This window comes from Semicossyphus pulcher, unplaced genomic scaffold (genome assembly GCF_022749685.1).
Source record: "Semicossyphus pulcher isolate SPU_LCO1_2020_fin unplaced genomic scaffold, fSemPul1.0.p SCAF_7, whole genome shotgun sequence".
NCBI lineage: Eukaryota > Metazoa > Chordata > Actinopteri > Labriformes > Labridae > Semicossyphus > Semicossyphus pulcher.
Window position 1 is genome coordinate 21,189,423 of NW_027211748.1, and position 25,992 is coordinate 21,215,414.

Below are 25,992 nucleotides of genomic sequence, written 5' to 3' on the forward strand. Positions count from 1 at the left end.
CTTGATTGTCCGTCCCGAACTAAACTTACACAAATGTTCTTATATTGAAGTAGTGTCTAATTATTTAATGGTGCTCCCAAGCAACATGTGGTGCCATAGTGTCCCATTTTTCATTTATATACAGTTCTCAAACCCTCACAGGCCCAATCCCAAACTCCATAATCTCCACCCTAAAGACTAAGCACTGAACCCTCACGGACACACTATCATGGCATCACATGTTGCGTGGAAAAAAACATTATTGTTAATACTTGGTAAATATTTAAGTTTCGTCTTTTTTTGTTCAAACTTAATTGAATATTCGGCCTGCTTCAATATACGAACATTTTTATACGTCAGGGGCTGGACACTCATGTTCCTCACGTCACCAAGTTCGCTATGAACTCTGGGTAAATCCCGCAGATATGCGGACTCACGGAAAGTCCGCAGTTTGCCGTTGTGAAGTCCGAGCCCTCACACACTCGACTGATTTGACAGTGGGACAGCACTAAGCTCTCACACACTTAAAAACCTCCAAGTCCGGGAGTCCCGGAGTGTGGAGGTTGGGATTGGGCCATGGACTCTTGCACTGCACGCCTGACGTTATTGAAGTCCGTGAGGGATCAGTTCTTAGCTTTAGGGTAGAGATTAGGCCTAATTCCCAAAGCTGTCACACTAACCCTCCTCCACCTGATTCATTACACATGAATTTAAAATGACAAAATGCATTATTCAGCAGGAAATATACCCAAGGTATACAACACACACACACACAGCCTCAATCACACACACATCTTAAATCAGAGTCTAAACAGCGGAACAGTAAGCAAAAGTCAAACAAGACGTGGTATAATATTTTATTCTCATATTTTATGGAATACAAAGCCCCCCAACCCCACCGCCCCCCCAAAAAAGTGTGCACATCAGATGTGGTGGAAACTATTCAAGGACAAAGAAAAGAATAGCCAAGAGACAAAGGAAGTTGCTTTATGGGTGTATAAGTGTGACTGCAGTTGAATGTATAAAAAGTGAACCCTCTGGTCATGAGTGAACCCTTTAAAAAAAGCAGCCAGACGTGGCTCCAGTCAGTTGATAAAAGGGCAGCAGCCATGACAGCTGAACAGAAACGATGGAACTAAAAGTGAGTTTCCTTTTTGAAAAAATAAATCGTCTTTCCATTGATTTTTTTTCCCCCGGTATGACTACGAGGACGTAATCAATCGTGTGCAACAATAATTTAGCTTTACGTGACTGCGAGTTCAGTCACTTTTCTATTTTTTTTTTTTAGGTTTTTGTTTTTTTAACACAATCTCTTGCTAAGCTGCACAAAAGGAATGAAATATTTCCCCAATCAGAGCTGGGAGAGAAACAAAAAGTTGACAATTATACAAAGAAAAAAGACAAATAGCAGAAAGAAGAAGAGAAAAAACGGCCAGCAGGGCTACAAATGATTATAACCTCATATGTACTAGCAGCCAACCTAGGTCCAATAATGTAGGCTTTTTCAAAATGGCTTTGAAACATCGGGTGTTTGTGCCGCAACTGCACCAGTGAATTTGCACCACTGAAACTATTCCCATCAACTGGGAGAAAAGACTGAAGCATGTTGAAGTTGTTTCAGAACGGTCTGGCCGAAGGTCTTCGCTAATCTCATGACATGTAAAACCAACCAGCTCGAAGACACGCTGGGAGGCAAAACCACTGACAAGTATAGTGAATAAAAAAGAACATTAGTAACATCACTGCCATTGAATCCGTACATTTCAATGCATGACACAGTCCGTATCAGAAGATTGGGAAGCGAACAAGTCCGTTCAAACACTCCTGCCCACCAAAAGAAAAACTGTCACACGAATTCTTATGAGATGGTTTTGTTTTAGTTGATTTTCCCAAGAATGAATTGTAATCTTTTCCTGACCACTACACATCAAAAAACACACCAGAAAACAAGTTAACCCAATACAATACACACAATCCAAGGTTCACAGTCCGAGAAGGTGCTGTTTGAAAAGAGCCTCAGGTCCTCTGTGTCCACCGGTTAAAGTGTCCGACTCAGCCAGATTCAGCAGAGCATGTGGTGGACACGGGGAAAAACAAACTGCTTAAAAAAAGGAAAGAAAGAAAGACATGTTCAGGATGATGGAGCTTCTCCGTGTCAGCCGCTGTCTCGTGTTTCTAACAGCATCTCTCAGTTGCTCTAGGAAGGAGAATAAACAGGCTGTAGCAGCTTGCTGTCCATGTCTATTCCTCTTTTTCATCTTAATTTTAATCCATCCATCCATCCCAGTCCTTTCTCCTCTGGTCTGCTCCTCACACCATGTACGAGTTCTGGTTCTTCAGCTTGTCCAGCTCTTTGCTCTGCTGCCTCAGAAACAGGATCCTGTAAACAGAGAGTAAGTACATGAGTATGTGATGTGAATTTCATTGTGGATCTCTGTGATAATGGGACAGTGTCCTCACCTCTGTTCCCTCAGCGTGGCCTGAATCTCACACACTCTGACCAGGGAGCGCAGGTTTTTCATCTCTGTGCAGATCTCAGACATGTACAAGCTGCCCATGTTGTGGATGTCCTCACGCAACCGAGCCGCCTGACAGAAAGAGTAACGATCAATGTTTCATTCAAGCAAAAATTTAGACCACAATTCCCAGTGCACGCAAACACACGCATCTTCCCTGTATAATACACAGACATGGATCATTTCTCTTACGGTGAGAATCAAACTGTACGTAGCTGTTGTAAACTTATGATATGCTAGTTTTACCTTTCAAAGTTGGCACTTCACCTCATTTTGTTTATTTTTCCACTCGTCTCTGCATTTTTCTCCGGTTCTGAATCTCACAGCACCACACCCACTTTACCAGAACCCGGCACGAACGCTTTCTTCTTCTCTTGTTATTTAATGGCGGTTAGCAAACAGCTTTCAGATGTGCTACAGCCACCGTCTGGCAGTAGTACTGCATTACAGCTAGGCACCGATATAAATAATGGGAAAATATATTTTTAAGATGAGGTAGTAGTCGCACTGACTTTTTATGAATGACAATGACATTCTTTCTTTGTATTGGGACATCAAGCCTACCGTTCTCCTGACAGGAAGCGGAACGGAGCTAGCTTTCATGCCTGGGTGCGTTTTGCGCAGGTGAAGAGACGGGGCTTTGGGACGGGACGCATGAGCACCTACCTATAAAATTTTCAAAATTCTATTTTTGTTGTCGATATAGATCAAAGGCCACTAAATTGAAATCAAATCCTAAGCGCATGGCAGCAGCTTTTGTGATATCAGCAATATTGATATTGCACGGTTGTCCAAATACAGTATGGTGATGAACTTTACACCCCTACTTGATCACCCGTCATGTTTTTAGCTATTACAGTTAATTATGACCTCTGAGAAAAGCCACAAGGTGTGTGTGTGTGTGTGTGTGTGTGTGTGTGTGTGTGAAATAGTATGTGGACCCTGTGATGACAATGTTATACTATTATACGAGTCTCAGTTTGTGCTAGCATTCGCTGCACTCTTTGATACGCACTGTAAAACGACCTTATGGGATGAATAAAAAAAAGAATCTTTGCCGTCCTTCAATGCTCACCACAAGAGGGGGAGAATGTAACATTTGCACTTTGGGTGGCGCCATAGCACCGACTGTGTTAAACAATTTCTAAAAACAGACACTCTCTATAACGATGCTCTGACAGTTGAAACCAGTGGGAAGCCATCCAATGCTGTGTACTGTGAACCTCTGTGGACTCTGTACCTGTTTCTCAGTGTTCTCTGAAGGCCATCCTTGGATATGTCTGATGAGGTTCTCATCAAAGTGAGCTGCCAGGGTGGGGGTGAAGGAGCCGGGGTTGTCGCCTGGGGTTTGGCTGGTGCTGCTGGAGGGGGCGTGGGGCAACGCAGCACCAGGTAGGTTTGATCCCGCGCACATCATCTCCTGGCTGCGGGAGCGAGACAAATGATTAACCGAGAGCAGCTGGTGTGAATAAAATCAAACCGCAGGTTCTCTAATGTAGGAAGACTGATGGTTTTAAATGAGTCAGATAGAGCCTTTTATTCAGTCTTTACTATGTATTAATGCACTCTTAGTTTACATGTTTTCCTTACGATAGAAAAACCTCCCTACAAACAGCTGACCTTGGATCTACTTTAAACATAGCAAATAGTCCCTATAAAGGTTTGTAAAATGTAATTGAAGTGGATTTTTGAAGTAGTTTCTAAATGCCTCTTTGATGTTTATTTATTTACTTTACCCCCAAGCAATCTATCATCACAAACTGGTGTGTTGAAAAGATATCTTAATATTTCTACCTTCTCTGCTGGAGAGTTCTGGGGTCCTCCGGGCGCTTCTCTGCGGTCTGAGACAGGGGGACTGATCCTTGTTTACCTGAAGACATGCTCCCCTGAAGAGGGAAGAGAGGGGAAAAACAGAAACAGATGAGATCAGTCAAAACAAAGAGTAGAGAGAGAGAAAGAGTGTGAGTCATGAGGGAGGGGAAGTCCTTATTTTTCAGATCTGACTTTTAGTTACTTGGACTCACCCTTGTTTGCGAGGATGTGATGCTGCCCTGGTGCACACCCATAAGGGGTTTCTGGCTGCTCTGTGGTGTGCCGTTCCGTGGCGAGACATACGGTCGCGGTGATGATGCATCTGATGTCAGAGAGACGGGGGACTGACTGGAGTGCTGGGCTGAAACACGAAGACAAGAAGATCATTATTATTCCTAACTTTTGATTCAATCTACTTACATGGACAAATACAGACTGTCAGTCCTAAGGAAGAGTTTTATGAACACTGGGAGAACTAGTCCTGATGAAAACTCAATCCCTGCTGTAAACTACTTACTTTATCAGCACACTTATTAAAAATCAGTTAAGCAAAAAGAAAGTTAACAATCAAATTAAAAGGCTACAAAGGCTGGTTAATTTTTGCTTTTGCTTTGCAACAAATCCTCTGTTTTAGCAGAGGAAGCTAACTGGAACACGTGGTAGAACGTCGGGCTGGCAGTTAAATAATCTTGTTAGGGGATCGCAATAAAATGTACATCTATAATGATCATAAACTTTGGACATTTTACTCAATATGGAGATCAAACAGCAGAAACAGCCACAACAGCAAGTTAGTCTAATGTTTTTTCCTTGCACGTGAAGTGCACGCCGGAGTACACGCCCACTTTTCCACTGCAAAGCATTGTTTGAGCTGCAGGTGAAGAAAGTGGAGGCGTTCTGTGAAATCAAATTAAATAACTGACAGGAAGAGGAACGGAGCTAGCTTTTGTGTCTGGGTGCGTTTTGCGCAGGTGAAGAGATGGGACTTTGGGACGGGACACACAAGCACCTATCAGACAAAGTATCAGGAAACTGTCAGCGCTCTCTCTCCCTCTCTGTCTCTCTCTCTCACACACCGCTGTGGCATCGTATTATATCCATTACTAACTAAAATGGGTAAGTATTAATGGTCCCACTTACTACTACTCATGATTTGTTATACCCTTTGGTATGTGATAAACTTCACAGCACTAGCACTCATCACGACACCTGCACAGTTCTCCACTGGTTCTCGTCGCACTACAACTCAGTGTATCGCCTATGGCCGTCATTTCTCCTCATCCTGGCCTGTTCCTGGTCTCTTTGACGTCTAAAAGGCTCATAATTATTAGCTTGTGGTCCGTCATACGCATTTGAATTAACAATTTCTTCATCTTCAGTGACAAGACTGGAATTTATTTATTCATGTTAAACCAGTCATTGATTGGCGGGACTCCCTTACGTTACGTCACATCTGGTTGTCTGTTTGGATGCGGAATGCAGCATATGTTAATACACTTAACTCACTCTACAAGTTTAACTAATCTGCTGTCCTCTGGTGTCTTCATGCTTTCATTATTATCATCAGGATACTCTTCAGCAGGCTGCATTATCATGATAAATATCAATATTAGTCAATGTAGGAATATATATTATAAGCATATTTTTTGCCACAAAGCAAGTAGCAATACATACAGCTAACTTGCATCAATTGTGAGTTTCATTGACTGCAGGATGATGGCAACAAATCTGGTATTGGATTGCATCTTTGCGGGGACACGGAGAGCAGGATCCTTAAAAAAAATTAGTTTCTGAAGCAGGTGGTGAGAAACAGCGAGGAGGCCGTACCTTGGTTGGAGTGCTGAGCAGCTGAGAGCAGAGCAGTGACGTTGAAAGCAGGTCCAGCAGTGAGGAGCTTATGAAGCACAGACCGCAAGGAAGCTTGGGTGACAGCAGCTGCCAAGACTGGAGGGAGGAAAGAGGAAACGTACACACACACACAAACACACACAGGTGAGTGAGCAAGGACTAACAACAGGTGAGTGGCACATACACGCATGGTTAGGTCAGAAAACACTGTTAAGATAAGAAACACATCAGTGGAGGGATTGATCTTTTCACTGGGGACAGGAGTCGTGTAAATGTCATTTTGAACGACAAGGTTAGATACGGCAGAACAGACTCAAACATTAATATCAGGATCAAACACACACACAGGTAAGGGGTGGACAGACATTTTCTTTGGATACACACAAGACTATATCAACGGCTAGGAGAACACAAGATACCTTATTGGCCAGAACAAAGACAAGCTCCATTTTTCAAACACCTGTCTTTGGGATATAACTATCCAAAGATACAGCACACTTCACAGTCCTGTTAGCAAAGGATTCTTGAGATGCTATTGATCAAAGGAAAACTGAGTCCTGCTTCTTAACAGACTTCTCTTGTAAAAGTGAAAACAATAAATCTCTCCTGTCACGCTCTTGAAAGTGGTCAGAAATGATTTCCTCCTGCGGTTAACATTTATCTTTTTGTCTTTCTTGACAGTAGAAACGGTTTGCTGCTGACAGATGATTCCATCTACATCCATTCCTGCACTCGACACTTCACTTGTCATACATTCGGAGGCTTTAAGAACCTGTAGGTTAAACTGAGCTACAAAACTATTTAGGCGCCGACCTACTCTTAAAGACAGACTAGAAAACGCATGCTAGTTTAGCAACAATAAGGCTACAAATAATACAACACTATCTGTAGGAGTTGGTTTTATACTAGCACTCTGTCTATGCATCCATCCACCCATTATCTATACTGCTTATATATGTTCAGGGTCACGGGGGGCTGGAGCCTATCCCAGCTGTCATTGGGCGAGAGGCGGGGTTACACCCTGGACTGATCGCCAGTCAATCACAGGGCTGACACACAGAGGCAACTTTTCACACTAACACTCACACCTACGGGCAATTTAGAGTCACCAATGAACCTAATGAGCATGTCTTTGGACTGTGGGAGGAGGCCCCACCGAGCACCACCGTGCAGCCCAAACTCTATCTAATCTAATATAGTATAATATAATATAATATAATGTATTATAACACAAAATACTTTTGTATCTGTCGTTTCTGGTGCCAATACATTGTCAAGCGGACACCTGGGTAACCCAGGGGGAAGCGGTATTAATGCAATGCAGTAGCCACTTCTATGTGGGTATATTTGTTATACAGGATCAAACAAAACACACAAGGTTACAAAAAGTGGAAGTTCGAGGGCTTCCCCATAATAACTGAGAAAAAGGCCTCTAACTCCATCCAGGAGCTGCACCTTCTTTATTGTCTCTGTGTCTTTCAAACCAATCTATAGTGTTACCCGCTCAGCCTGTCACTTTAAAGCTGTTGGGCTAATGGGTAACGTATTACTGTGACGTAGTCTGCAGGTTTGTTATTGGAGGTGAGTCTGTTAGAAGAGTACAAGAATGTACATCCCACACAGTGAAGTTTTCCGTGGGTTAAAGCAATAATCTTGAAGATTTTCATGTAAATAAATGTCTGTTAAGTCTCTATCCATCGCTGAATGAGGCAATAGTGACTGAGCCTGTTGCCAGCTGATGGAAGCCTTTGCGTTTGCAGTATTATGGACCGGGTGTCTGTGGCGACTTTCGCGGAAAAGAATGACAAGTGGTGCCCAGTTAGTGACGCGCTTTCCATCACCCAGCAGTGGTTGGTCTGCCAGAGAGGGTAGGCGGAGCTAAGCGGCTGCTTTTCCGGTCTCTGCAAGTGTTGCGAGTAAACAGTAATCTACTATGGCTGAACAAACAAAGAAAAGATGGATGACTACAGATACAACTTCAAAAATAAGTGAAAATCCAAAGAAAAAGAAACAAATTCGACGCTCAGATGAAGGCAAACACTCTAAAAAGGAAAGCGACCGTCAGCGAGGAAAATCAAGAGTTACAGCCGTGGACATCACACGTACGTATGTGTGATGTCCACGGTTGGCTCAGTCTGGATATCTGGGAAGTGTGCTCCCACAATTACCGTTTATTGCCATAAGTACCGCCAAAGAGAACGGAGCTGAGATCTTCAAGATTACCACTTTAATTTACTCCAACCATGTTGAATATACTTGGATTTATAAGTATAAATATAAACCTGGATAATTAATCAGGGGCAGCTCTAGAAAATTCCCAATTTTTTTGACCCGCAGTGGTTTATGGAAGACAGAAATATGTGTGAAAATGTGTCATTTCTGTGTCCTTACCCTCGTTGAGTTTGGCCATGTCCATGCTGCCGTTGTTCATCTGTAGAGTAGCCTGCAGCGCGGGGAGGAGCTGGTGCAGCAGGGCCGGGTCCTGCAGCAGCGCCGGTGACGGGGACTGGACAGACTGAGGCACCTGCCCGGAAGAGGAGGAGGAAGTGGAGGAGGACATGGTGGAGGGGGTGGAACCTAGAGCACCAGCAGCAGAGTTCAGGCTCTGAGAAGAAGAGGAAGAGGAGGAATGGCCGGAGTTGGATGCAGTGGACTGGTCCGCTGATGTGGTCTCTGTGAGGAAGAGGCAGAGCAGGAGAACATGACGTCAGTTAGAATATGTCACTATTTGTCAAGGTAATTTTGTGTAAAAACTCGAACCACATTACTGAGGTTTTAATTCTGCTTTATTTACTTGTTGTGGCTTTGTCCTGCAAGGCCTCTTGTCTGTAGTCCATGTCTCTGGGGAAACTGTTTGGCGGCATCTTGACTGGGTCTTTCTGTCGTTGTTCCCTGAGGCCGAATAAACAGAAAGCAACAGTTAGGATGTACACGACGCAGGCTGCACTTGGACTTTGCACCACAAGCTAGTGATATTCTGCTGCACTGTGTGATCTTGAGATGTATGACTGCATGAGAATAATAGAATAACAATCTTGATTAAAATTAATTTAAGTGGGCTTGCCTCTCCAGCAGGTCCTTGGGCTTCTCCCATTGGGAGACCTCAGTCCTACAGTTGTAGTAGTACTTCTTCCCAGAGGAGCTGATGTGTTCTGTCCAGTCATCTGCTGGGTCCTGGTGTAGAGAGAGAGACGAGACACGAGACATTAGGAAATGATGAGTAAAGTAGGACGGCTGACTTAGAGGTAAGCTGATGGCGGACTTTATAATGTCTGTGATGGGGTAAAAAGTTCAAGCATTCTTCACGTTTAATCCAACTACAAGGAGTTTTAAACTGGTTATGCAACAATCTCAATTTAATACTGATGCGTCTATATGACCTACAAAAGCAAAAAGACCATCAGCAAGAAAATGTACTGTCCCTATACGCTTATGGTTAGTGTCTGTTACTGCTGTTACCAGGCTGGATCCTGACTAAGTGGTATACAGCATGCAGACCGAACTAAAGGTTCCTCAGTCCTCTCCTACTATATGGAAGTAAATAGATGTTAGAGGCAACACAGTTGAATCTTTAAAAACATCCATCCATCCATTTTCAATACAGCCTATCCTGTTCTTGGTCGCGGGGGGGCTTGAGCTGTCATTGGGCGAGAGGCGGGGCATACACCGGACTTTCATGCTCAAATTCACACCTATGGGCAATTAAGGGTCACCACTGAACCTAACGAGCATTTCTTTGGACTGTGGGAGGAAGCCACGGTAACCGGAGGGAACCCACACATGCACAGGGAGAACATGCAAACTCCTCACAGAAAGGCCTCCTATGTTTGAACCAGGAACCTTCTAGCTGTGAGGCAACAGTGCTAACCACTGTGCAGCCCTCTGTAAAAACGCTACAGCACAATATGGAAAAGTTGGCAGCAACATTAAGCATGATTAGATCATGTATGGATCATTTTCTCAGAGTAACTGTATGATTTTAAAAATGACCACAACACGAAACATCACAAAAGGTATCACGTCACATGAACAAATGATGCATAAGTCTGTGTTTCCTTAGTCAGTAAACATCCCTCACTCTCCATCCTCAGTAATGGATGTAAGCCGGTATGTTTAATATTAATGATCATGTATATAGTGACAATTCCAGGAAGAGAAATCTGCCTCATCCTTTTCTTCCTCTTTCCCACCTGACAGATATCAAACAAACTGATTTTGCAGCTGGGGCTTGAATGTCAAAAACACATTATTTAAAGCTTTCTCTCTATAGAGCAAATATAACATGGCCTTTATCACAATAAATATAAACAGTAGAGTTAAGAGTAGATAATAGCTGGGTATGTATTACTACAAACAAAGAGGGATGTCATCTGGTGTTAAATATTGCCAAAAATATAAACAATTGTGGTTCTCTTCATAATTCTTCTTCCTCATTCCTTTTTAACATTGCTATTACTGCAGAGTCTTAACATTACCATAGAGGGGTGGTGGTGGGGCTTTGACTAGATTAACAGCAATGGATTCTGTAGGTTGGATATTAGGTTTGGCATTACATTGAAACTGTCTTTCACAACTGCATGTGTACCAAAGATGGACTGCCACTCCTGCAGCAGGTCCTGGCTAAACAAACTGATCTAGGCCCCTGAACCTCGAAGCAGAGCAGAGGACAGATGTCAAAATCATCAATAAGCTTACATCAGCAAAAACTAAATCTCGACACTTAAATCTTGCTAAAGCTGATCTCACAGCGAACCACTTTGGTTTGGTTAAAACTAACTCAATCATGTAGGCTGGAAACTGAACCCTGGTGTGGACAACCAACTGAGGCAACACCCCTTTGAAAATGAGGGTCTCAGTCTGCTTGTAAGCAGACTCTGGTGTGTTTTGTTTGATGTCTGAAACGAGCGAGATTTCAGAAGCTATAACCAAGTAGTAAATCCACCTGCTGACAGTAAAATTTGTTTGGAAGCAATCTGATTGAAATGTATAAAGCCATGTATGTTACCTTTTTACCTGCAGTAGTTATGGTGTCAAATATACACATCGCAGAATCTTTCACTTATAAACTGTTCAAAATCAGTTAAAGCTAACTGTGATTGTATTTGACTCTGTAATATTTAGTTAATTAATTCAATTTTAAAGTGTGGGTCAGTGATCCTATCATAATAAGCAGAAAACTATTACTATTACTTGTAGTACAACTTGCTGTCTTTCCATCCTGTCTGTACCTGTTAAGTCATTATTCATAAATGTATTAATAATGCTTATAAACAGTTATTTCTTTGGGGGCTCCTTGTGACACCAAAGAACATAGATTTAAACATCAGGAGCCGAGTGCACCAGCTGTGCGTACGCCTGGGTGTTACATTATGTCCAACTTAGAGCTGGAAGTTAGGACAGACTTTAAATTACGCCCTGTGCACCATTTAGACATACACCCCGTTTGTGTTGCACCTATGTGTATCTTTTATGCCTAGGATGGAGCAGGTGTAGGTCTAGAAAGCAGCGGTGATCAATTTCCTTGTTGATATCTTTTTGTGTGTGTGTGTGTTGTTCAGTTTTGCTGTGAGAACATTTTATATTGTTCTTTACTTTTGTTTTGTGTTATTCATATCTTCTGTGGAAAACTTAAGGGGAGAAGTCAGAGAGTGGATAGAGGTGTGTTGCTTGGCAACATTCACCGCTGTGCGTGTGTTCACGTGGACGTGCATCATAAGACAGGGCGCAGCTACGACCGGTGTCAGTTAGGCTTGGTGCACTGGGTGTAAATTCGAATTAAGAAGTCGGGCGACCTATCACAGGAGCCTGTGAGTGACTTTAACGATCAAATAACTTCCTGCAAAAGTTACAAATAAAGTAAAAAACAAAACAAAACAACAACAAAGGCCCGGGAAACACTTGAAAACAAAAGCATTGTGTACAAACAAGGGGAGTCAGAATTCCAGATCGGGCTTTAACAGATCAATAGGCTTTATCACAATTCATTTTCACCGTGTATGTTGGCCGAGAACCGCGCGAGACACGTTGTCACGCACACGCCACGCTTCCAGTGTTGCCCACAAAAGCGCACATTGACCGGATGTAGTCAGCCAGATACCAGGTTTTGACCATGTCTTGTTTAAAAGTCATTTTGTACAGGATCTGAACAAGAACTAAAATGTTACAATCTATCGTTCATTATTTCCTTGGTCGAGGACAATTTGAATCGAAATAGAGGGGTAAAAGCATCCTATATTCCCGTAATCCCCTGCTTAGGTTTTTTCCTCTCATGTGAACACAGCCTTTTGGCCGCACACTAGTCACTTGTTTTTAGATTGAAAACCTTGCTGCGTATACACACACACAACTAAACAGTAGTAAACATGTTTGTTTTGTTAGCCTGTCATGATGATGATGATTTTATTGATGATTATCTGTATAGATCATCATAACACCATGTGCTTGTTACAGCATGTTAAACTTGATGAACCACGGACAGTCAGTGTGACAGCAGACTACTGTAAATGTTCAGTATCCGGTGTTATTGCTTAGTACAAGTTGTAAACTATCGGAATAAGTTAATTAAATCTTTTGTAGAAGGAAGTCTGAAATCTAATCAGACCATCTTGCCTATACAAAGAGCCCGTTAAAGAAACATGACGTTTCAATCATGCCCTGTTGTTGAGACAAAAGTGTCTGCATATGGAGAGAGATGCCTCTATATTATGTCCCGCATACCATGTTCCAAAGGAGCGTGACAGCAATTTCTACAGGAAATCCTGAGGGTATATCATCAGATAACAGTGGACAACATCTTACCCTGTCTGCAGGCTTGCTCTGAGTCGCATGTGAGTCGGAGCCATGGTGGGAGCTGTTGTTGTGAGAGTTCTCCTGAGGAGAGCCGCTGGTCCCTGCAACAAAACCATTTATCAAGAGACAGGATACACTCAGAGGACTGAATCTACAGTGACAGATGCAACTGCCTTCATCTGGAGTTTAATCAAGAATTATTTACATTTCAACAGTAATAGCTGTTTTGTGATCTGATGGCAGTGAGATGACAGAATAATTTAAAGCTGTATTCTGCTCTCCATCACAGTTTCTAGGTAAATGTTTTCATCAAACTCTGCACCCATATCTGAAAAGGGTTAGAATGCATGCTTAGGCTGAGAGCCATGATATTGCCTGTAGCCACATGCATCTGCCGTTTTCTCTTTGTCTGAAGATTTTGCAGGACCGAGATGACACCTTTTCCCTAAATAACCCTTCAAGTTCAAGATTAAATTTAAAACTACATGCATATGTATGACCACCAAACCTGGCCTTACCATTTTTTCCTCTGACTGTGTGAGAGGTTTTTGCCTTGCCGTGTCCTGCGCTGTCTCCGTGTCTGCTGACGGGACTTTCGTCTGAGCGTCGCAGCATCTTGTAAGGGGGCGTGGGGTCTGAGGAGCCATCGCGCACCTTGTCGTAACGGTGAAGGCTGCTGGACTGGCTCTTTGGCTGAGATTTATGGGTCTGGAATAAATATAGCAAGGCAGAGAATCTTGTCTGAATGTGCTCAAGCTTAAGTCACCTTCTTCATGCAGTTAATACCATCATTTACTTTTCTGGAAAATATAGTGAAGGCTTCACTGATGAAATGCAAAACCCTTAGCACAGTGTAAACTCAAAAATATATCCTCAAAAATTAAGACTGCTCAGAGTGAAATGTGACATCGTCTGGCTCATTAAATTAAGATGCACTGACTCGATTAGGTCATAAAAATGTTGCTTTCAAAGGAAACACAAAGGTACCAGAAGTAGTACATTGGCGTCAGCATAGAACTAGCTTCTTTATTAGCAAGGGTTTGATCAATATGTTTTTCACATTTTTGTGAGGCTGTTGGGTTATTCTTAGGGTGCTTTCACACCTAAAGTCTGTTTGTTAGATCCAAATCAAAGACATAACTGTTACAGTGTTCACACGGCAGCTTTTACAAGCAGACCAAAACTTTGATGCACGAGGTTCTGATTGGTTTCCACGTGGGAAAACTCCATGAAGTAAACAAAGAGGTAGCACACTCCTCGCTCACACTCAACACGATCGCGGACTTTAATGTTTTGTTGTCGGAGTTTTCTCCCTGAACAGTGTGAATACCTCCGTATTCTGGTGCATTTCCACAAGCATTTGTGAAATAGTTTGGTCAGCCCATATGTCTATTTTCTCGTCGCTCCCCCACGTCTGTCCTTTACTCGTCTTGCTGCCTGTCTCTGCAAGTGTAAGAACCAGTTAACAACCCACAATACACAGTTCTTTGGTTTGCTTCCTATATTAAGTCCTACTTTAAAGTCTGTTAATGTTTTCATCATCCAAGTGGACCGTGGTTCGTTTGGAAACGGACCAAGTCCCGTCTTTTCTAGCGGGCCATGGTCCAGTTGTTTGGTCCACACCAAACTTCGATTCTGGCATCCAAACTAACTTGAACGAACCGCACCAAGGGGGAAAACGCTCCAGGGTTTGGTTCAATCGGACTAATCAAGGCTGGTGTGAACCCGCCCTTGAATGTATAGTTGAACACAAATGTTGAACTGTATCTTTACACATATAAAGTTTTATACAAACTCTTGAACTGTGGCTTCCTTTTCTTATTTTGTCACAATAAAAATCACCATTGTGAAATGTGTGTTTGGAAGAATTATTGAAATTTGTATCGGCACTGTTAAAGGAGCACTATTATATATACTTATTTGTCCTGCTTACAAGTCGGAATTTACATCTAAACAACACGAATTTAAGTGTAATTACTTAATTATAGATTTTTCTCAAACTGCAACATCAGTATTTCTCATCATAAGTTTTTTTCAGTAACCATGTATACTACTTCAATTAAAATGTGTAATGTTTTAATTTTGAACAAGATATTGGTACTAATATATATTATTTTGAGTTTAACTGGAGCTTGGTCGGTGAGTCCTTGCTAAATCCTAGAGTTTTAATAATACACAAATACTGAAGTCTAATCAGCTACATTATTGGACAGTAATGAGAGGGGACCGTTAACAGATTGATCATGTCATACCTGATAGGATTGTGAATCCCTTCTGTCGTTGCACCTGTAGAGAAAAATAAGACAAATTGACGGTTAGTTTAAAACGGAATGTTTAACCGTTGCACATTCTGTAACATCTTTAGCTAAATAGCCGCCGTTAGCTAAGTTAGCTATATTTGACACTTTGGCAACAGCTGTTTGCTAATTATTCCACAATAAGAAAATAGTCAATAATGTTTAAAAATGCCTTATGAAATATCCCCTATGTATGTAAGGTTTAACATTAACATATTAGTTAGCTAACGATTCGGTTAGCTACAGGAAATACCGAGAACCCAGGGCTAATTGCAGACTGTTCACGCTAGCTGGTAGCATCGATAGCTAACGGATATACGCTAGCTTGAAAACCCAGTCTACACAAAATTGGCTAAACCTAACGCGTGATTTTCTAAAAGTTGAGGTTTGTGCTTGATTTACCCATCGCTGACTCTTGTTGGTTTCCTTGCATACATCACCATCAAGGCCGTGGTGATGTATGTATGTGTGTTAGGGGGAACCGTGGCCTCCTGTCTGTCTGCTCTCACAGTTCTCTTTTCTTCAGCTTCCTGATATCTACACTCAGTCTAAACGGCCGAACAGATACCTACAAGCCGCGCACCGAGCACAAGCACTGCATAGCGGGTGGTCTTTATTAAAAACCACCCTCAGTGCATCATCTCATGTAGTTACGGTATGCGCTTGGCTTGGCCGATGTAGCTCAGCGAAAAGCAGCAGAGTCAGGAGGAAACGGAGAAGACGGACTCATCGGTAATGTTTAGCTAGAAAAATGAACTTCCGGTTTCAGATTTCAACATAAAAGTCTAAGTATCGACTATAACGCCAATGAGGGAAAAATACCATAAAATATAATCATAAGAAAAACAGAGCAACGAATACATTAGGTGTACTTTTCGATTAAATATTTTCCGGTCTATCCATAACCACATATATGTTTATATGTAGGCCTATGTGTATATATGTATAATTACGTGTATGTATACATATAGGTTAATTTTTTCAGTGCAATCATTTTTACATATACAAGTAAAAGGGTGTAAATGATGTATGTATATATTTCATTATTATTGTTATTAGTTTTTTATTTCTTATCATTATTATTATTATTATTATTATTATTATTATTATCTTTGCTATTATTGTTTGTATTTATTACTGTTTTTGAGCTGTTATCAATAAAGATCATCTTATCTTATCTTACCCGTAAATTTGAACTTAAAAAGAGGACAAAAAAGACAGAATATACCACTGAATGGGCAGAGATAACTGCAAAACATATTGCCACAGTAATAAAAGTTCATCATTGTCTATTCTTCCTGTGTCAGACATGAGACAATAGTTGGAAGAGTAAAGCAGCCATCCTTGGAATACACTGGAAAATAAATTTAACGATTTTTAGGAGAGTGACGGCAAGATTGTAATCAGAAAACCCCCTTGTATTCAGATATGTACTTTTAACAATTCACACATTTCACGCTAAATCTGAAAAATAGTTCATGTTATCAGGAGACATTTAAATAATAATAATACATGTATTTATATAGCACTTTTCAAAATTCTCAAGGGACTTTATGTGATCACTTTTTAAAACAACAAAAGAAACACAATAAGAACAAAAGAAACACAATAAGAGGAAACTGAACAATTAAAACAATGGGAAAAAAGTCAGCATCAGAGATTAAAAGCAGTTCTAAAATTCTAATATACAATATTTATACATGAATATGCTAAAGGTTTGGCTGAAGTGGCATCACTGCTAGCCATTAGAAAACATAAATATTAGTTTTTTCTTTTTGTTGACATATTAATAACTATATCTCTTTAGCGCGGCTAAGCTGGACGAAAAATTTGAGATAATACGTATTTATACTGTCTACAGAGATAACGCTTTGCCACTGTGGCAGTCTTAAGTTTGCGCTGTTACTTTGAAGTGAGTAGCCTCATTTCCGGTCTTAGCCTAGCTGTCTCTGGATAACGTGACGCAGCTGAAAACGAAGCTAGTTGTTGCTGCAGCTCCTCCTCCGAGTTCACGTCTCGTTGGCTGGCCTTTATGTGGGACACACCCACGGTCTGTCCGCTAGTCTGGCCTGTAGCTGTTTCTATACATTAATGGCGTGACCAGGCTTTCCTCTATGGTTTTTCTCCATGAATAGTATGTTTAATGCTGTCTTTCTCATTGATATTGACTTCATTGGTTTGTGATGTGTAAGTAGCAAGGCAGTACAAAAGACCTTCATGTTCTGTGCACAGACTAGTAACAAATTAAATATCAGAATCAGAAATACTTTATTTATTCCCAGGGGGGAAATTCGGGCGTTACAGTTGCTCTGACACAGAGAGAAGCATGAAGAAATATAGGAAATATAAATATCACTAAGAAATATGTCAAGTATGTGCATGATATGAAATAAAGAGAAAATATTAAAATGCAGAGAAATAGGCTCTATGGCGATTTAGATATGAATGTCAGAATTAAATATAATTGCCAGAATAAGAGTAAATACAGTTAAATAGTTAAGTAGTTAAATACAGGAACACGACATTGTTAAATAAAAAGTAAATGCCGTATTTCAGATAATGACACATTGTCACATTGTTGCACAGTGCCAGATTATTGCACAGAATATTGTACAGTCGGATTGTGGCACAAGTTGTTATCCAGGTTATGTACAGTGTTCAAGAATACTGTCAGAGGGAGGAGTTGGATGGCCACAGGCAGGAATGACTTCCTGTGGGGTTCTAATCTACATCTCTATCTACATCTATCTATATCTCTGTAATAATCACACAGCCCATATGGTCCCTCAATTAAAATTCTCAATGATTTTCCCCTCAGAGGGGTCAGAGGTCAGGGTGATACTAAACAACTCCTGTAGTGGATAAGTATACATTATCTTGAGGTTGATAAATCCCTTTTAGCACAAATTTCAAACTAAAATTGAAGTTTATAGAGGGAAAAAAATAGAAGAAAATGGATATTAAAGGATGCAACGATTGACCTCAGATTCGATTAAATCTGCATGAATGTAGTGGAAGTGTTATGTTGAAAGTGAGCTGAATTGGGCTAACATTAAACCCATTGCTTTTTGATTGCTGTATTGATTGCCCGCTGGCTTGATTTAGGTCAGCCCTGACACATATTGACTGAACGAGACAGACAGATAGAGTCTCTGTTGCAATCTGAACAGTCGAACACTTTGCAACCTCTCTCTACAAGTAGATGTTTGATTGCAGCTCATACTTTTTAGATATTAACTGATATGGACAGCCTGGACGGGGCCTGATGGAGATGACGAAGTCTGGTGAGTGCAGTTAAAGATGTGCCAATCTACGATTTCTGCTCTTAAGATTTGTTGGAATTGACATAAAAGTGTGTGTTACATTCTTAATCATTTATTACAAGCTATTGAAACTTTGAAATACTAACAAATATCAGTGTGGATACTGTACTGTATATCTCTATATCTACATCTCTCTTTATTTAGCGACATATTTTATCTAATAAGTGCATTTGAGTTTTAACAGATCCTCACGCTTTTAAATATAATTCTGCATCTTTACTCATGGTTATAAAAATGTTTGATAACCAAACAAGAACGCAAAAATGTTAAATGTAACATCATAAAGAAAAATAACTCTGAATATTAGTGATAAAACATCGACTGATTCAATAACACGATGTCATAGCCCCAGTGAGAGTGTAACAGTGTGTGTTGTCATATCTCATATCACCACTAGGTGGCAGTTATATCTCATAAGAAGCATCTGTTTCAGCATGTTTCTTCAATCATTCCTCATACACTTGTGTCATATTCTGGTTTACTGCTGGCTGATCAAAACAACTGGAGCAAGAACTAAGCTCAAATATATACATGGGGTTTCTATACTTGTTGAAAATATTTCTTTTTGCAGACTGTGGGGGATGCTGAGCCGAACAGAACACAGGAGTATATCCAAAGGGTACCAGGTTATTAGGGTTTTTTCTTTTCACCTTTAACCTGCCCTTTTAGATAAAATACCACCAAACTGGAAAATAAACCTATAAACCCCATAGCAGGGAGTCTCTTAAAGGCTCCCCTATGACGGTTTCTTCATCACACCCTCCATTTAACCTTTGACCTCTCTCTTTGGGTTCTTGACCTCATCACCTTACAAACAGGCCCTGTAAATCAGTAACAGGTGCGGGTGGCGATCTGTGCGTGTGATGTATGTGTGTGCTTCTCCTCCTCCAGGCGTGTGCATGCTGCTGTCAGCAGTGATGTCTGGAGCGGAGTCTCACTCAGACAGAGAGGAGGACTACAGGTTTCTCCACAGCATGTTGATGGAGAAGAAGCTCCACCTGCTCTTTAAGGTCAACACACATTTGTGCTACCATGCTTTGTGCTTGTTTACTTAGATTCATTTAAGGTATTTATTTAGCAAATACTTTAGTCTGCAGGGAGAATTTGTTACAGATATGGAGATGGATTTTATATTCAGATATATACAGTACAAAAGGCTGATTTGGTTGTAGGCACGAGGCTACAGGCCATGTGCCGCAGATAATAACAGCTGCGATGATATTCAGTGCAACATCACAACCTCTAGTGTGATATTGCTTTTATACAACCGTTAATACAACAGGCAATTGTATTAAACAGTAATAACCAACAACAGATTATTTTTTGCTCCACCAACCCAACTAGTTCCACAACTTGACTGAAAGTGGACTGTTGTTGCCAAGCAACCCAAACATTCCCCTGCACTCTGTGTCTCCAGGTTACCACAGATCAGCTGTTTTTATCATGTACGTTTATCTGTTTGTTTTAATTTATCATCAACCAGTGAAATAAGAGTCTGCTGTGTGATTCAGAGGTACCAGCTTGATCACCGTAGACATACACGTTCTCCTGTAATGTTAATTAACAGTATTCAGAACACCTGACTGAGGCTGAGTGAAAAGTCCCAGTGATGTTGGTCTCTACATCAGCACTCATAGAAGTAAAATAATTTAGTTACTTTCCAACGCTGTCAAAAAAAGGACACAGGTCACAATAATGCTGAAGTTGAATTGTGCAGCTTGACATTTATTTGATTTTATTTAGATTGTTCTTCAAGCCCTCGTTAAATTACACACCTTTCAATACATTTTTTTTCATTATTTAAAAGTAATGTAATATACTGATGATTTTCCATAATACTAGTAGCAGTATTTAGGGGGAAAAGGTAAAAGAAATTCTGCAGAGGAAACCTTTATTGTGAAACTTCCTTGACTTGACAGATCCACGAGCGTCTGAAGCATTTCGAGGAGCGAAGCCCCGTCCCCGTCGAGGAGAACGCAGCCAGTCTGGCCTCAGATGTAAGCGGCGACTCCCTCCAAACATCTTTTACAGATAGACACGCTGCCAAGGATGACAGTTTGACAGCAGAGGAAACGGGACAGATTTATCATCATTTAAATTGTTTCCTCTGATATACTGATGAGTTTCCTGTCACGCAGAGTAATACCCCGTCTCATGTGTGCTGAATTATGAAATGTTATCTCAAATCTCTGTCACATCGGGCACCATGGTTCGAAAGGCAGCGGTTTAAAGCGTATATGATTTTGTGTCTGTGTGCCAGGAGTTAGTCATAGAGGACAGTGCCAAGCAAAAGCCTGCTAAAATCATTTTGTGTGTAGTCTAGAGTTGCAGGTTGGAGGAAAACAATCAATGTCACATTTAAGATGAAGTGACAGAGAATACTCCAACTATGGCTGCGACTCAGAACCGGTCACTTTTCCCTTCAGATGTTTATCATATTTCATGTATCGGTCCCCTTCTTTCCTGTCACAAACCCATCACTCCTATTTTTCCATTTCATACCACTGCTTTCTTTCTAGCATTTCTGTTCCACATTCATTCCTGATTTTTCCTCCATCTTGTTCCTGGACAAAGTGTTAAACATGGATGTTGTTCTTACACTTTTCCCCTTACTCTGTGCTTCCATCTTTTCACCACATTCTCCTTCCATTATATCCCATTTCCCTTAATTTGCTCTCATGTATCTTCTTCCTGACCCTACATCAGGCCTATTCAGTTACTTTTTTAGAGTGCAAGATTTGAAGAGAGAGAGAGAGAGAGAGAGAGAGAACCAAGGGAACAGAAATGTATGTTATTAATTTAAATGTATTAACAAGGCGTCTTTTTTTTTATTCCTAAAGAGGTTGTTTTTTCAATAAATGCAATTTTGCTTTTAACACTTTTTAATTCAATTTGACCCTCCTAAACTTCCTTTGCTAGTTATTTCCATGCTTCACACCAGATTTTACTAATAATTGGGCTTAAAAGCTTACAAACAAAATAATAAACTTAGCTAACTATTTAAACCATTTATCCATTAGTGTTGTACCATTTATCCATTACTTAAGCTAACTATTTCGGCTGGACTATCCAGTTAAACTGTTATCCATAACTTCAGCTAACTTTTTAAGCCATTTATCCATTAGTGTTGTACCATTTATCCATTACTTAAGCTAACTAATTTAACTGTTTGCTATCTAGTTTAACTGTTCATTTGCTATTAGCTAGGTTATTACCACATTTAACCATTATTTTTAGCTCATTATTTCAACTGTTTATCAATAACATTTAGCTAACTATTTTAACTGTTAGCTTTCTAGTTTATCTTTTATCCATAACTTCAGCATAAGTTTGTCCATTTATCCATTAGGCTACTTAAAGTCAAGCTGAAATGGCATTTCGAGAGTATCTAGCTTCTGTATCGTGACGTATTTCCGAGTGAAACAGGACGTGCAGGCGGGACATATCATTAGAGGGATTTGATTTGATCATTGAGAAGTGGGCGTAGACAGATGTTCTCCACAGCGCAGTAGCTAGCTAACTCACCGAGCGTTCTTGGTGCTCTGCGGCTAAATGTTGCAGATTGATTGGTTGAAATTGTTTGGTGCTAACTTACGTAAGCACGCGTGAAATTTAGTTTTACCGGAAGAAAAAATTATCGGATTTTGATATGATTTGCCTATATTGTCAAATAGATGCACAATATTACTGGGGATGTGATCTAAAAGAATTAAAATGACATTTTTAATTTCACCTCGACTTTAAGCTAACTATTTCACTGCTAACTATGTAATTTAACTGTTAATCCATATCTTGAGCTAACTATTTTAGCCATTAATCCATTAGTGTTAGCAATTGATTTCCACCATATATCCATTAGTTAAGCTAACGGTTTTAACATTACTTATGCTTTAGTTTATTATTTAAACTGTTTGTTCATTGCAACCATTTATCTATTACTTAAGATAACCATTTTTACTTTTAGCTATATAGTTTAACGATTAATCCATAACTTTAGCCAACTTTTTTAGCCATTAATCCATCAGTGTTAGCAATCAATTTGAACCATTTATCCATTACTTAAGCTAACAATTCTCAACTGTTGATTTATTACTTATGCTAACCATTAGCTTGGTTAATAGCCCCATTTAATCATTACTTTTAGCTTATCATTTCAACTCCTTATCAATAACATTTAGCTAACTACTTTAGCCAAGTAGAGTTTGTAAATTATTTGAACCATGTATCCATACTTAAACTATTTTAACTGTTGGCTATCTAGTTTAACTGTTTAGCCAAAACTTTAGTTAACTTATTAAACTAATTATCCATAATTGTTTAACCATTCGTCCATTACATTTAGCTAACTATGTTAGCCGTTTATCCATTAGTGTTAGCAAATAATTTGAACCATTAATTCTTTACATAAGCTAACAATTTTTTTCCTAACTGTGAATTATTCATGCACCTTTTTTAGCTTGGTAATTAAACCCATTTAACCATTATTTTACCATTTAACCATTAACTCTTAGCTATGTATTATATTTCAACTGTTTATCCATTACTTTGGCTTACTATATAAATAATTTATCCATAACTTTTAGCTCACCTTTTTAACTGTAAGCTTTGTATTTGAACCATATTCTTTAAAATTTGGCTGACCACTTCAACTAATGATCCATTAATTAAATAATATACTAATTAATGAACTGATGTTAGCTCTGTATGGCCTCGTCAATAGCATTGGAGGTAACGTCTCTTATTGTAAGAAATTATTATTAAATTATTTTAAATATTCTTATCTTTTTATTTTTTGTATCAATTATTTAAGGGCTGGATTGAGGTCATTAAGGGCCTGATTTGGGTCGCCAATTGGAAAGGCTTGCCCTGTGTTTTGTAATTCTTGCCATGTTTCCATACTGTCTGTCCACCCTTCTCGTCTCCATCTCTTCCCTTTTCTCTCTTTCCTTCAGATTCGGCTCGACAGCGACTCTCTGCCTGGCTTAAATCATCAGGACCCGTTGTTAGGGCCAAACCATGGGTCTGTTTCCCCTCAGAGAGGCTTCTGTTTGCTCACAGTGGAAACTAACGACCTTCATGCATTGTGTCTCTGGAGTGTGCCTCCACATCTTGAAGCAGTAGAAGTCATTACAGTAATATGCTTGACAAGACGGGCGACTGCACACAGTCACTCTCCTCCTCTTCACTTGCTGTTGACGGTCAAGGCTGCTCTGTTTTAGCTGTCGCCGCAGCTGTTGTGTTGCCTTGAACATTTGGGAGCTTTTTCCGACCGTGGCTCAAAGACAAAAAAACAAAACAGTAACATGAAGAGATAGTTCACAACAAACAGAGAAAAGATAATTCCCAGTGAAGTGAACGAGGCCGTATGAATATGAGAAATGAAGACAGATATGATGACGTGTCGCAGCAGTTTAAGTTAAAAATCTTTTTTTTTGTCCCTCTCTGCTTGTTTCTCCATCTCTCTTGGCCAGTAGAGTTTAGTCCAGAGCAAACCTCACTCAGGCCACGTTATAAATATATACCTCTCATTATCAAAAATATATCCTTCTCTTCTTCTCTGCTTCCAGTTGGAGGAGGAGCTGATCTACCAAAGCTGGAGAGATGAAGTAAAAGAACTGGTTGACCTCTTTTCCAAACCTCACTTTAAGGTGAAAAGTATTTATTTTCTTCTATGGTGATGAAGTTTTGTAGCTTCACATGTGTGTCATCCTAAAACTCCCCCAGCTATTTCCTCTGTCCAGTTAAATCTCATTATGTCTACCTACAGAAATGACAGAGGACTAGATCAGGATATAAATGGTTTCAACATTGTGGGAAATAGAGTTGCTGAGAGTTAGCAAAGAAGATTGATATCACTCTCAATGCCATACAAAAAAATATGTAGCCATACCAAGCAGTCAGGTAGCTAAGCTAGCTTTAAAAAAGCTCAGAAAGGAGCCCCCATAAAACTTCAACTAGATAATTAAGCTCTTTCCCCTTGTGCAAGGCTTTGTACTAAGCTTAACCACTGCACAGACAGCAGTCTGTTAGCTTAGCTAAAGGCTAGAAACAGAGGAAAGCAACTGGCCTAGCTTGTTTGGAGTCTCCACAAAAATGCTACTAGCTAGCAGTTTAAGCTAGCCGTTTCCTCTTGCACTGCTTGTTGTTCTTAGCTAAGGATTCCATATGAAGCTTCTGCCAGGAGATGTCGACTGTAGCTGAGCTCAGGAAAAAGTCTGAAAACATCCTAAATATACAGTTCCCTGCTAGAAAAAACCAGCGTGGAAATCATGCTGGTCTATGCTGGTTTGATGCTGGTCTATGCCGGTCGTATGCTGGTCATGGTGGTTTAGTGCTGGTCTATGCTGGTTTGATGCTGGTCTATGCTGGTTTGATGCTCTATGCTGGTTTGATGCTGGTCTATGCTGGTTTGATGCTGGTTTGATGCTGGCGTTGAAGCTGGTCAACCAGCATAGTGTTCTTCTGTGGGGATTGGCGGGTTGTTTACCTTTGCTGATTCGGACTAGCAAAGCAAAGTCACCGTACCAGGAAAGAAACCACTCATCAGCTATCGTTTGACCTTTGACCTTAGCGTGAGTGTAATCATGGAGGAATAGCTGAGAGTTTGTTTTATGTTCATGTTAATGGTTCACTCAGTAGTAATGACTTTAAATCGACCGGACCACTGGAACCCTGCTGCTCATATACAGCCTGTTTGACTCACCTGTCAGCAGGTGATGATGTCTTGAACAGTGAGTGGTTCAGTTTATGAGGGTTTCAACAGTAGGTCATGAGTTATAGTTTAGCGAAGCCTACTTTCACTTGTCTAGGCTTTCAGGTGTCCTACAGGTACTTTCAGGTGTGTGGAGGGTTCATGCAGGAAATGTTTGATTTTATTTCACAACCTTTGTTATCACAGCAGACTCCAATATTTCACAGTCACTCCTGGAATCATTCCCTAAGATAAAACACTTTCCATAACCGTTCATGACAGGTTTTTATTGAAATCATAATTTACTTTAGAGTTTTTAAAGTATCTTTTGGGGAAAATTTGTCGCAGCTTTTTAAAGAATTTTATTTATGATATAATCTCAAAGATCTCAGTTGATGAGGCAAGTCCAGCCTCAACAGATGTGAGTCCAGTTTCTGTGTCTGTAACGCAGACAGCGAAACCTCCAGAGCAGCTCGACCAGATATAACTCCTCTCTTATCCTGTCCTTTGTAACGGCTCCATACTGTCTCCAAGCATCGGGGAAAGTGTGACGGTCCAGGACGAGTGTTCCCCCGATTTTACATATAATAAGGTAAAACTATTATTTACACAGGATTGTGATTCACACAAAGGTGGAATTGTTTCCGTGATGGTTGGAAAGTCTGAGCGTGACACCTCTTATAAATACGGTACTGCAGTTTCCACCAGCTCTCTGCAGACGACTGTTAGCGCTGGTT

At 40.4% G+C, this 25,992-nt stretch overlaps 2 protein-coding genes across 3 annotated transcripts in view; one reads left to right on the forward strand and one right to left on the reverse strand.

Moving 5' to 3' along the window:
* Positions 1-1,268: 1,268 nt before the first annotated feature.
* LOC138611467 (WW domain-containing adapter protein with coiled-coil-like) lies at positions 1,269-15,966 on the reverse strand. Of its 2 annotated transcripts, XM_069684608.1 has the most exons (13): positions 15,644-15,966; positions 15,197-15,230; positions 13,463-13,652; positions 12,954-13,045; positions 9,220-9,329; positions 8,950-9,047; positions 8,547-8,828; positions 6,135-6,251; positions 4,520-4,668; positions 4,290-4,381; positions 3,736-3,919; positions 2,440-2,567; positions 1,269-2,359 (listed from the first exon to the last, which is right to left on the reverse strand). In XM_069684608.1, the coding sequence occupies exons 1-13, from the start codon at positions 15,682-15,684 to the stop codon at positions 2,290-2,292; spliced, it is 1,587 nt and encodes a 528-aa protein (XP_069540709.1). In that variant the 5' UTR covers positions 15,685-15,966; the 3' UTR covers positions 1,269-2,289. The 2 variants fall into 2 exon arrangements, with proteins under 2 accessions (XP_069540709.1, XP_069540710.1); XM_069684609.1 differs by lacking the exon at positions 6,135-6,251.
* Positions 15,967-19,481: 3,515 nt separating this feature from the next.
* The window catches only part of LOC138611468 (MAGUK p55 subfamily member 7-like), a 33,184-nt gene continuing 26,673 nt past the window's right edge, over positions 19,482-25,992 (forward strand). The window contains exons 1-3 of the mRNA XM_069684610.1: positions 19,482-19,574; positions 20,484-20,561; positions 24,132-24,212. Of these exons, the coding sequence (XP_069540711.1) occupies positions 19,482-19,574; positions 20,484-20,561; positions 24,132-24,212 (252 nt within the window). The remainder of the gene's footprint in view (positions 19,575-20,483; positions 20,562-24,131; positions 24,213-25,992) is intronic.